A 13225-nucleotide genomic window follows, 5' to 3' on the forward strand; every position below is an offset into this window, starting at 1 on the left:
CCCAGGTGAGTCTCGAACCTGTGGGCTCAGGCAATCCACTCACCTCAGCCTCCCAAAGCATGGGATTACAGGCTGAGCCACCAAGCCCGGCTTCGTTTCCTCAACTTAAATAAAGCTTTAGGGTATGGGGGTGGGAAAGTAATACTTTTAGTGGCAGTGATTAAACTATCTGGTTCCTGAATTTCTGGTTTCCAAATGATTCCTTTACTGAGCCCCTAGAATCATGAATTCCAGACCGAAAGCACTATTTACAGATAAATGCAATTTCCCAGTAATTCTCTTATAAAAAAAAGCCTCACTGAAGAGCACAACATCATCTGCACAGAATCAGTTATGCAGTGCACGCGTCACCGTAAAACAGAATCCCAGCCATCACGGCTGCTGCGCGAGTAGCTAGCGAAGGCGGGACAGCACCCTCCTCCCCTTCTTCACCTCCCCCTCCTGGTTATCACCATGGCCACGATATGAAAGGTATCCGATGTCTGTTACGTGAATAGAAGAGGCGAATTCTAGATAAAGGGAATCTATTTCCTTCAACTAACATTCAAGAGTTACTGTCTTATGCTGTTCAACTTAAAAATTTTTTTTAAATGACCTTCAATAAAAGCAGAAAGATATGAGTCGCTGTAGCTTTTAATGCAAAAGACAAGACGTTAATGCTATCCGCATGAAGACAAATGCAGAAAATAGGCACCATATTTCGAGAATAATGCCTATACTCCCAAAAAATCACTATGTAATGGAATGAAAATTTTAGAATCACATACTGTGCTAAAGAATATAGGGCAATAGTCCTTTTTAATTCTATCATTTCAAGAGGGAAAAATCCCCCATTGTTATGTGACAGAATGTAAACCAATCAAAATTCAATCCTAGCTGGGCTCGGTGGCTCAGCCTGTAATCCCGCGCTTTGGGAGGCTGAGGTGAGTGGATTGCCCGAGCCCATGGGTTCGAGACCCGCCTGGGCCACTTGGCGAGACCTCATCTCCACAACAAATCAAAAAATTACCTAGGCGTGGTAGCGCACGCCTGTAGTTCCAGCTACTGGAAGGCTGCGGTGGAAGGATCGCCGGAGCCCAGTAGGTCGAGGCTGTGGTGGCCGGGAGCGGCCACTGCACTCCAGTCTGGGTGACAGAGTGAGACTCCAACTCAAAAATAAATAAATACATAAAAATAAAAAAAAATTCGATCCTACAACTCACACTTCAATGACAACATGGCTGGATTGCTTTAGAAGAGGTTTTGATAAAGGGACTCTATAAAAAGAAGTCAGAATGTACAAGATTCTGTTTCTAGCAGCACTGCTCTCTCTTCTGTCTAGTTGATGACATGTCTATCTCCAGCCCAGTTAATTACAAGCGAGTGTAGTGCTATTCAGACCATAAGAATGGGCACAGGGGACAGGAAAAGGTGATTCCAGTATCCCGTAAATTATCAGCAAACAGCATTTTTTTAAAAAAACACTGTAGACAATAGTGGAAAAGACTACAAAACGGAAATTACTTTTATGAAAGCACCTGTGATTTTAACCTAAAAAGTCACGCAAATGAGATGTGAAAATGCTTCCTAGACAGTAATACGATAAAAACTTGACGAATCTTAGTTGTGCAACACTTACCAGTTCTTCCAGATAAATAATAAACTGTGCTATGGGCTAAGTGAACTTGAAATGTTACAGCAGCTGCTCCAGTGTCACTCTCATTTGGTTAAAAATACGACCATGAAATGCAAATTTTAATAAATTTTGAATACTTCATGTGGACAAGCAGAATACTCACAGCCCACTGTCCTAGCAGGTTGACCAAGAAGTTGCCACTGAATCGCACCGACAGCATCTGGGAGATGACGTAGAGGTTGGAGACCAGGGCCGACTGCAGGATGATGGGGATGTTGGATGTGTAGAAGAGCTTGATGGGGTAGCTGCTATACTGGCCCCGGTAGCGGGCTGACTTGATGGGCAGGTCCACACGGAACCCCTACGGCAAGCCTCGGGTGAGACGGGACACACGCACCAGGAGGGGCGAGACCAGAGGTGGAGGACAAGCAGCCACGGGGAGCCAGAAAGGACAAGGCCGACAACAAGCTTTTCCTCTCCAAAGTACCGTGACTTGGCCAGGTGTGGGGGTCCACGCCTGTCATCCCAGCACTTTGGGAGACCGAGGCCAGTGGAGTGCCTGAGCCCACGGGTTCTAGACCAGCCTAGGGAACATGATGAGACCTCGTCTCAGCAATAAATTTAAAAAATTAGCCAGGTGTGGTGCCACATGCCTGTAGTTCTGGCTACCTGGGGTGGAAGGATCTCCTGAGCCCAGCAGGTCAAGGCTGCGGTGGTCATGAGCATGCCACTGCACTCCTGACTCTGACTCAAAAAAGAAAAAGAAAAAAAGTACAGTGACTTTAAAATTCTTTTCTATTCCATAACCACCAATACTTTGTACCTTAAAATGAGAGTCTGAGACTCTATGGAATTATTTGCTTCACTAGATCCTAAAAGCCCAACTTGTTAGACACTAACATTTCAAATGGCATTCTCTTTAAGAGCAAAATAAAAATCCACAACCCACTTACTTTGGCGAAATTATACTCACCTGAAAATATATAACCACAGCAAACACAAAAACTGTGGCAATGAGGTTCATGAGATTGGGTAAGTTCTGCCGATAAAAAGCCTCCCGTAAAGCTCGGACTTTGTCTGTCCTGGTGGCCAACAAATGAAACAGAGCTATGACAGCGCCCTCAAATTCAGTACCTGAGAAAGCAAGACAGAAACAACTGTAGACTCGCCATCCTGAGCTGCCCAAAGGTCAAAACAAGCAACCTTGAAACTCCAGCACACAGTAGGACGTATGGATCAAAAGAATTCACCGGTGTTGCTTTATGATATAGCCATGTGAGCAGCTTCTAAAAAATTTAGATCACTGAGGCAAATCTATCTTTTTTAGTATAAAACTGAAGTTTTCTCAAGACACTTCTTGATGAAAACATACAGAGGAGAATTTACAAAGCAAATATTTCATTCTTAAGGCTTGTCTCTCCTTCACTTTAGGGAAAGGAAGAGTGCATTTTCAGGAAGAATAAAAAAGCAGCAGCAAAGCAGAATGCAGACGTCAGAGTCAAAAGACGTGTTACTCTGTTGAGCTCGCCTTTATGTTTATGGTACCAAGAACATTAATACACAATCATTACTGTTTTCTTAAGGCTGGGATCACACTGGAGGCGTTAACCACTTAGGACAGGATGGCATCTGACAGAAGTGGCGAATGGGCAAGGGGAAAGACAGAATGAAATATTTCAAAACTTCGGTGCTATTATAAAGCCAACTAGAAGAGCAGCAAAGTATTAGTGCTCCCTGCAAATACAATTAACAATAGTTTTTTTCCTTTGAAAAATCTTAATCCACCACCTCTTTAATCGCCCAAGGAATGCTGAAATCGGTCAAATATATGACTTCCGCAGCAACGACTTAAGCAAGATTAGCAAACGATTTTTTAAATGTTTGCAACCACTGAAATTTTAAATGAGCAGAGGCTAAAATTTAAATACTATTCTTTCTGAATTAGTAATGCAAACTACACAAATCGTGTTAAGTTTCGAGCAGGCCCGGCAGGTGGCTCGAGCCTGTAATCCCAGCACTTTGGGAGGCTGAGGTAGAAGGATTGGCTGAGCCCAGAATTTGACACCAGCCTGGGCAACATGGCGAGACCTCATCTCTACAGTAAATCAAACAGCTGGGCATGGTGGCACGTGCCTATAATCCCAGCTACTTGGAATGCTGGGGCAGAAGGATCGCCTGAGCCCAGTAGGTCGAGGCTGTGTGACAGTGATTGTGCCACTGCACTCTAGCCTGAGCATCTAAGACTCCAACTAAAAAAAAAAGTTTTGAACAATTAGCATTCGTTATCCCCTAGGAGAGCAAACCAGAATGGCTCTAGCATGTACAGCTACATGGCGGCTTTGTTTCAGCACACATCCAGCAAAACTCGTGCAGTTGCAGTCACTGTGCAATGTACCTCTGCCCGTGTTAATGGTAGTGGGACTAAAGGCCTTCCAGACAATGGTCTCACAGATGTTGGTGGCAATAAAGAGGGAAATCCCAGACCCCAAGCCGTAACCCTTCTGTAGCAGCTCATCTAACAGCAGCACAATCAAACCAGCAACAAACAACTGTGGGGAAAGAAATGCAAGTAAGCGGAAGCAAGAACAAACCCAAGAAAGGGAAGAGGGCACCCAGGGTGGGCACTTTCAAAACGGGGCCCTGGCTGTTGCAGCATCACCATGAGGGCTAGCTGCGTCTTTTGACCTGCTTTAGTTCAGGCAGAAGCCAATTCGGATAATCAGATTGGAAATATTGTTACGTTATAAAGCAAACACGTCAACTTTTAAGGTATATTTACACCATCCGAACAGTCTCCCATAGTGTTTAAATAAGGCTGATTTGAAAAGCACACTAAGACAAAAAAGATCAGTTATAAAATCGATGACAGCGAGGAACTGAAAACATCCCACATACCTCCAAGTAAGTAAAAGGTCAAATGAACTATGGTATAACAAGATAGCATTGTACACTGCCACCAAGGATAAGCCAGAGGGTTATGTTGACGCTTTTTAAACAGTATTACACAGAATACTTGATGTATCATATACGTATATTTTATATAATATGTATAGAGTAAGTCCAAAAGTACAGCACAAATTAATATTACACAGATTATAACAATGTGAAAATGCTTTCTACACATACAGTAGCAAGGATTAAATGTAAATTTGAAGACACCTAAGAGTTTGTCGGGTTCTTAAGCTCCTCATTATTTTTAAATGAAAGCATTCCAGCTTTAATTCCTGTGATACTGAACATGCTGAACTTTCTTCTTGAAGAAGACATTTCTGTAAAAGCATGCATCGACTAAAACCAATCCGTGGCCTGCAAGGGACCTCTTCAGTCGTGACTCCTCCCCACACTGAGTCACCTGATCAGGAGGGGAAGAAAACACGCCCTGCGCCCCCACTCCGTGCATCCCACGTGAAAGACACCTCCTGCAGAAGCGAGAAGGCCACTTCAGTTCCTCCCGCTCAGAAGCCACCAGCCCTTACCATGTGCTCACTGTACTCAAGGTCACCTGTTGGAGGAAGGAGACGCGGACTCCGTTACCCACTGGAAGCAGGCTTACCTTGCACATGGTTGTTTTTCCTTAACTGCCACTTCAATGGCTGTACAGAGCCTAACTTGTCTATTTACGGTCTCTTAGTGTGACTTTCAAAGGACTGGAGAAGGGGGACAATTCTCAAGCCTTCTAAGAGAGATCATACTAATCCTGTACCGTTTGAAAAATCAAGGTTGACATTTTGACAAAACAGGAGTAAAGTTAGAACTTACTCACGACTAGATTTGACCACAGTTATGCACTGAGCAAATAAATACTCCCCACCTCCCAAAGAGAAACCCAGCCCCAAGCAGGGACTAACAGCTGTCCACGAGCCACCAGCCAACCAAAAACCATCGTCACGGGCTTCTGGGAAGCGACGCCACAGCCACACGGCAAGTCTGACTCAGGTGGAGTCTCTGGCCCCGCTCGGGACAGCATCCGCCAGCCCCCAGGGTTCCCGTGTGTCCTGTGGAAATGAAACTCCTAGGCTTTTCCAATGGGAAAAAGGAACTGCAGAGAAATGAGAAACGGTTTCTAGACTTGTCGGAGTGAGATAAAAGGCAGCAAATGCCATGTGTGCCTGTCAAAGAAATGAGACACCAGGAAGTCACAGCAGCACTCCACGCTCAGCACGATGCTGAGACTAGAACACGGGCCACGCTCAGGCAAGAGCGCTGAGCAGGTGCAAAAAGGCACCTGGCATGGTGGCCCTTCCCGTGCGCGCACACACGACTCAGTCTGGCCAAACATACCCACCTTTCTTAGGCGCCATGCACACTGATATTTTCTATTTGTGTTTAAAAGAATCTTAATCAAGCCTCGCTATTTATATTGAGAAACACTGATCATGGGAATGAGACAAGAAGAAGTAGGGTGAGAAATACTGTCCAAAACCGCATGCAAACAGTTTCAATACCTATGTCTCCAGGTGAAGACACACTGATCCAATCCCAATACTTCAGTGTGTTTACATATTCTCAGTGTTAGCAGTGTCTTGAAAAGACACAAACAGGTCACTATCCACTTATGACCAAACATGACATACATTAACCTAACTAGAAGAATTAACCACATCACAAATGTTTTTATACCAAAATTTTTGTAAACAAATTAGTATGTATGCACATCATTTATTTCATTCTTGGATTATAACTTTTTCTGGATCTCTGAATATTGAAAATAAACATAAAAATAGCTTAATTCCACATTATATCCATTTAAATCTATGACTGACTCTGTAAGAACTCTATTCTTTATCTAATGAACACAGAATTGTTTAGCTGAAGTTCCTTAGGTGTCTAAATATATGCTGATTTTTTCTCTTTTTTTTGAGTACATTCACACCCACTGTAGCCTCGACCTCCTGGGCTCAGGTGATCCTTCCACCTCAGCCTTCCAAGTAGCTGGAACTACAGGCGTGCACAACCATGCCCAGTTAATTTTTCTTGATTTGTTGTAGAGATAAGGTCTCAACCAAGTTGCCCAGGCTGGTCTGGAACCCCTGGGCTCAGGCAATCCTCTCACCTCGGCCTCCCAAAGTGCTGGGATTACAGGTGTGAGCCACTGCGCCCCCCTAAATATATCCTTTATAAGCATATATATGGATTTATATATCCTTAAAAAGAAACCCTAGAGAGACTTGACACTGTATAATGTTCTAAGAGCTAGATGCCAGTTCTGAGCATCTTTTTAAAATCAGGGTTATTCCAAACAATGGGATGCAAAAAGCAAATGCTATAAAGGGGATGCAAAAAGCAAATGCTATAAAGAAGCAAAACAGCCGGGTGCCATGGCTCATGCCCGTAATCCCAGCACTTTGGAAGGCGGAGGCGAGAGGACGGCCTGAGCTCATGGGTTTGAGACCAGTATGAGCAACTTGGCGAGACCTCGTCTCTACAATAAATCAAAAAATTAGCCAGGCGTGGTGGTGTGAGCCTGTGGTTCCAGCTACTGGGAAGGCTGAGGCAGAAGGATCACCTGAGCCCAGCAGGTCGAGGGTGTGGTGGCTGTGTACTGTACTCCAGCCTGGACAACTGAATGAGACTTGACTCAAAAAAAAGAGCAAAACACGATTCGGCCTGACGTGCTCCACCCTCATGACATCATGGTGGCATACTGAAGACAGGCTGGACTCAGCTATATCCAATACTCCCAGATCTGCGCAAAATCAGTGAGATGCACCGAAGAGAGACTTCAAAGCAAATGCCAAGAAGACTCCCAGCAGCAGTGCAAAAATTGTGAAAGTAAAAAAGGAATAATCTGCCTGACTAAAGCTTGAAATGCTGCCTTTCCAAGGTGAGGATGTGTGGGCACATGTTATGACAGATTGAAAATGATCTCACTTCATGAAAAAAATACCTGGCTTGTTCATAAATTGACATTACCAGTAAATTGAAGTATGGTTCAAAAAAAAAAAAAAAGGAAGACACAAGGCAACACCTGGCCTGCCAGTCCCTCAGCAACACCAAGAGCAAACGAAGGGGTCCTGAGCACGGACGGACTCATGTCGTCTCCAGGACGCTTTTGCTCTCATCCGCCACGCTTATTCCTCTAACTCCCAAGGGCGACACATTTGCCAATCAAGTGGAAATGGAGAAATAAACACAATATTATCTTTTTTTTGAGTTGGAGTCTCACTCCATCGCCCAGGCTGGAGAGCAGTGGCACGCTCACGGCCATCCCAGTGTCGACTTACTGGGCTCCGGCGATCTTTCCGCCTCAGTCTCTCAAGTAGCTGGAACTACAGGTGCGCGCTACCACGCCTGGCTCATTTTCGATTGTAGAGATGAGGTCTCACCAAGTTGCCCAGCTGGGCTCAAACCTGCGGGCTAAGACAATCCACTTGCCTCGGCCCCCCAAAGTGCTAGGATGACATCCTGAGCCACCCAGCCCAGCCCACAAAATTCTTCTTTAAGGAAATGCATCTTATATCAAATGGGAAAACACTGGACTCAGAAAGTTGCCAAAGAGCTTGATATTCCATTACAAACTCCTGCCCCAGTCAAAACACAAAGTAGTTCCATCTCATAGAAAAGCCATTGCTATTGTTAAGGTTGCTAATAAATATCTGGACGGTCGAACTCTCCTTGTTATGAATTATGCTCCCTAAACAATCTTATGATTTGCCTCCTGTATACGTTTTCTTTTTTTCTTTTTTTTTGAGTTGGAGTCTCACTCCATGGCCCAGGCTGGAGTTCAGGGGCACACTCAGGGCCACCTTCGCATCGACTTAGCTGGGCTCCAGTGATCCTTCCACCTCAGCCTTCCAAGTAGCTGGAACTACAGGTGCACACTACCACGCCCAGCGAATTTTTTATTTATTGTAGAGACGAGGTCTTGCCAAGTTACCCAGGCTGGTCTTGAATCCACAGGCTCAGATAATCCTCTAGTCTTGGCCTCCCAAAGTGCTGGGATTACAGACTGAGCCACAGACCTGGCCAGTTTGCTTATTTAAAAAAAAAAAGGCCAATGCCATTCTGAGATAGTCATATTTCTCAATAGATGTATTAATAAACTGGTATTTGAGGTATCTAGAAGTATTTTTTTCTGAGTTTGATCTTTTGAACTATTAGAAAAAAATTCCTTAAACTAATTCTGACTTCACAGAGGCATCTCTGTGAGAAGAGGCATCTCCAAGACTCCCAGGACTCCTGCTACCCACTGTTCATTAACTTGGGCAAACTTTCTCTCAAAACACAATAAATGTTATAAATAACTTATCTATCATCTATCCTTGGGTAATTTCTGTAAATGATTTTTAAGAATTGTACAACAGAGAAATATCTTCTAAATATAACACACTTTAAGATACTCAGGACAAGCTGGGCATGGTGGCTCAGCCTGTAATCCTGTGCCTTTGGGAGGCTGAGGTGAGTGGACTGCCTAAGCCCCCGGGTTCGAGACCTGCCTGGGCAGGCGAGACCTCATCTCTACAATAAATCAAAAAATCAGCCGGGCGTGGTAGCGCACGCCTGTAATTCCGGCTACTCAGAAGGCTGAGGCGGAAGGATCGCCAGAGCCCAGCAGGTCGAGGCTGTGGTGGCCGGGAGCGGCCACTGCACTCCAGTCTGGGCGACAGAGTGAGACTCCAACTCAAAAAAAAAAAAAGATACTCAGGACAATGATAATTATGTTGGCCTTTAAAAATTCCATTTCCAAGCACCCATTTAAAAAATCCATGGAACACATTGATGTGTGTATACAGAGGATTTCACTTACTCTATTATTACTTAAAGCACCATTATTTTGTGTACCGCTAAGAAAGAAAAGAATAATGCCAACTAACCTATGACACAATATCTTATGAGAAAAAATTTCATTTTCTACTTATAAAGAGAATTTTTGACTTAATTGTAGATGTTTATCCTCAAGCTTGCCTTTCTATATTCACAATAACTTTCATTTCAATAGCAAATCACAACAGATTTTTCTGAAGACTTTTAGACAGCAACTGGACTCAAGCATCTGTTCTGTCAACAATGGACATAACCAACTGATGTCAGGGCAACACGAACGGCCAAGTTCCAGTTGACATGCGCAGTCAGTAACATCACCATGACTGCCTCCTGGCTGACAGCATGTGTAAGACACTGTTAATGGAACAAAAACATCCTGATTCCAGAAACCAAAATATGAAAAATGGGCATTTTAGAAACAACGACATACAGTTGATCCATAATTCTTTACACTATGCAGTTATAAGGTTACTAGGATATATTTTAATTTTTGACATCAATACAATTTATACATATCATAGTCACAAAATGTCTTTGCAGAATAAAACTGTACATATCATTTCAGTAATCAAAATATTTTGATTAGATAGAATAATTCAAAAGCAATGAATAAATCAATGAATAAATCAATCACCAAAAAAACTGTTAGAAAAGAAAAAAGGAAGCAAACTGTTTGGGTATCTGCATATGAAAGTATCGGATCTCTTACCTGAATAATGATAAGGAGACAGATCCCGGCACCCATTTCCGCGGGGTCCCCGTACATGCCCGTCATGACATACACAATGGCTTGCCCAATGGTAATGATCATACCAAATACTGACAAAAATTGGGGGAAAGGAGTACATGCTTACAACCAAAGACAAAAAAGATCGAGAACACATCTTTACCACAAACAGTCTCAAATTTGGAAAAAGCTCTTAAACTGTAGTAATGCTCACGTTTCTGGGCTCCGTTGAATAAAGCTCTATCTTTGGGTGTATCGCCAACTTCAATGATCTTGGCTCCAGCTAACAACTGCATAATCAAACCAGATGTTACAATTGGGGAAATACCCAGTTCCATTAAAGTTCCTGGAGGGAAGGAAAAAGAAGTAAGCAATTTCCCTGTACATGATACAGATTGATTCAGAAGCATCCCAGTCCCAAACTACTTTGACTGAAAGACATACGTAAATGTTAACAAGCCAATTTTCACTTCATAAACATTAGATGCTTAAAAAAACTCTTACTTATTAACATAATCCTATAACAATGAAGTGAATAAAAAGTACTACAAAAATGTAAATTTCCATAAATCCTAAACTTAAAATGTAAGATAAAACCTTTTTTTTTTTTGAGTTGGAGTCTCACTCTGTCGCCCAGACTGGAGTGCAGTGGCCGCTCCCGGCCACCGCAGCCTCGACCTGCTGGGCTCCGGCGATCCTTCCGCCTCAGCCTTCCAAGTAGCTGGAACTACAGGCGTGCGCTACCACGCCCGGCTGATTTTTTGATTTATTGTAGAGATAAGGTTTCGCCAAGTTGCCCAGGCGGGTCTCGAACCCGCGGGCTCAGGCAATCCACTCACCTCAGCCTCCCAAAGGTGCGGGATTACAGGCTGAGCCACTGAGCCCGGCTTGGATAAAACCTTTTAAAAAGAAATCTTCTTCAAGGTAATTTGCCAAGGGCTTGGAAAAAAATAAAAATAAAAATAAATAAAAGAAATCTTCTGGCCAGGCTCGTTGGCTCATGCCTATAATCCCAAGCACCTTGAGAGGCAGAGGAGAGAGGACTGCCTGAGCCCACGGGTTCGAGACCAGCCTAGGCAACTTGGCGAGACCTTGTCTCTACAATAAATGAAAGAAATTAGCCGGGTGTGATGGCATGTGCCTCTAATTCTGGCTGGAAGGCTGAAGTGGAAAGATGGTCTGAGCCCAGCAGGTCAGGGCTGTGGTGGCCGTGAGCATGGCACTGCACTCCAGCCTCGGTGACAGAGTGAGACTCCGACTCAAAAAAGAAAAAAATAGTCGGGCTTGGCAGCTCAGCCTGTAATCCCGCGCCTTTGGGAGGCTGAGGTGAGTGGATTGCCTGAGCCCGTGGGTTCAAGACCCGCCTGGGCAACTTGGCGAGACCTCATCTCTACAATAAATCAAAATTATCCGGGCGTGGTAGCGCGCGCCTGTAGTTCCAGCTACTCGGAAGGCTGAAGCGGAAGGATCGCTGGAGCCCAGCAGGTCGAGGCTGCAGTGGCTGGGAGTGGCCACTGCACTCCAGTCTGGGTGACAGAGTGAGACTCCAACTCAAAAAAAAAGAAACTTGGAAAAAAATCAAATGTAAACAGGAAAGGACCCTGATGGCTTGCCAGTATATGCCTACATATGCCTAGCATATGTAGCACACGCTTCTTCCTGCAGTCTCTGAGCCTGGTGTGATCCGACCCTCAGACACGTTTGCCACGTCACATCCCAGCACGCCTCCCCCTCCTGTCTTCTAGCCAGCGACCTCCCCGGCATTCTCAGAACCTGTCAGCGCACTCTCACCTCAGGGTCTCTGCACCTGCTTCTCCCTGGAACCTTCTTCCCCCGGGTCTTCATGGCCTTCCCGGCAGCCTCTTCCAATATCACCTTCCTGGAGCTCCTTCCCCTCCCAGGCACTCCCCACAGGTCCCACACAGAAAACATGAGCTCCACGACAACCAGGAGCATTGTCCTGTATGCTACTCTCATCTCAGTACTTAGCTCCAAGCTTGACACGCGGTAAGGACCCATGGTCATTAAATGAAATAGCTGATCCAAGAAATTAAGTAAACAAACTAAGGAGCAGAACAGATATATGGTGTGTCTTATTTTTTAGTTCGAAAGAAAAGTATACGGGCGGGGATCACGTGACAACACAAAGGGTACCTGGTCCACTACGGGGGAGGGAGGGCCAGCTAGAAGCCAGACGTCACCTGCATGCAGCCCACTTACATAGCCAATCCTCACTTGTACCCCACAACTCTAGAATAAATAAATAAATTTTTTTCAAAAGTATACAAGTGGCGACCAAAAGAAAGCACAATTATCTTTCTTTTTTTTTTTTTAGAGGGCAGGCCCCTTACAGTACAGGCTTCCCCCACTAGGTGAATGTTCTAGGAACCCATCAGCATCAGTGCACCAGCTTGCGATGCTGGGAGAGGCTGCATTTGGCTTCAGTGAAATTTTTGGAGATTCTTTCAACACATTTGCCCATTTCATTATGGGTGATTTATGTACGAGTGTACCTACCTACGCTATACTGAATATTCAGTAGTTTTTTACCAAAGCAGCCTCAGCTTCCCTTTACACCAGATCTTGCTCCAGACAACTTTTTTGGTTTCCCCCCCAAAACAGGAAAAAAAAAGTCCTCACAAGGAAATGTTTTGCCAATATGGAAGAGGTGAAACTAAAAACGACAAACGGCAGAAGCACTAGAAAGCATCAAAACTGATGTGTTTAGAAACTGTTTCGAGCAGTGGAAAAAGTGTCTTGCGAGTGTATTGCATCAAATAGAGAGTACTTTGAAGGTGACTGAAGTTTAAACATGTAAGAGTAAATACACAATTTTTTATAAATAAATTCCAGGTTGGGGGGTCCCCCCTCTTAAAGATTCATATGTGTAAATGGATATGCAAAGAAAGAGTCTAGATGGACAGTCACCAATCTAATAAATAACCAAGAGCACTCCCTCAGAAGTAACATTTATTTTCAGCTTCATATAACTCTGCATATAAATTGTTAGTGCAGGCCAGGCACCAGGGCTCACGTCTATAATCCCAAGCACTGAGCTGGGCTCGTGGCTCAGCCTGTAATCCCGCGCCTTGGGAGGCTGAGGTGAATGGATTGCCTGA

At 44.3% G+C, this 13225-nt stretch overlaps 1 protein-coding gene and 1 pseudogene across 4 annotated transcripts in view; one reads left to right on the forward strand and one right to left on the reverse strand.

The window, feature by feature from the left end:
• The window catches only part of SEC61A2 (Sec61 translocon alpha 2 subunit), a 35820-nt gene that overhangs the window by 8642 nt on the left and 13953 nt on the right, over positions 1–13225 (reverse strand). For 3 of the 4 annotated variants that reach the window (XM_021715896.1, XM_008064762.1, XM_021715895.1), the window contains 5 exons: positions 10321–10452; positions 10089–10198; positions 4011–4164; positions 2589–2749; positions 1779–1976 (listed from right to left, as the gene is read on the reverse strand). In XM_021715896.1, the coding sequence (XP_021571571.1) occupies positions 1779–1976; positions 2589–2749; positions 4011–4164; positions 10089–10198; positions 10321–10452 (755 nt within the window). The remainder of the gene's footprint in view (positions 1–1778; positions 1977–2588; positions 2750–4010; positions 4165–10088; positions 10199–10320; positions 10453–13225) is intronic. The other variant, XM_008064763.2, reaches the window with a different exon arrangement.
• Positions 7249–7402, forward strand: LOC110596249 (annotated as a pseudogene).

Source organism: Carlito syrichta, unplaced genomic scaffold, assembly GCF_000164805.1.
Source record: "Carlito syrichta isolate Samal-C Ts95f unplaced genomic scaffold, Tarsius_syrichta-2.0.1 Scaffold308004, whole genome shotgun sequence".
In the NCBI taxonomy this organism is placed as follows: Eukaryota; Metazoa; Chordata; class Mammalia; order Primates; family Tarsiidae; genus Carlito; species Carlito syrichta.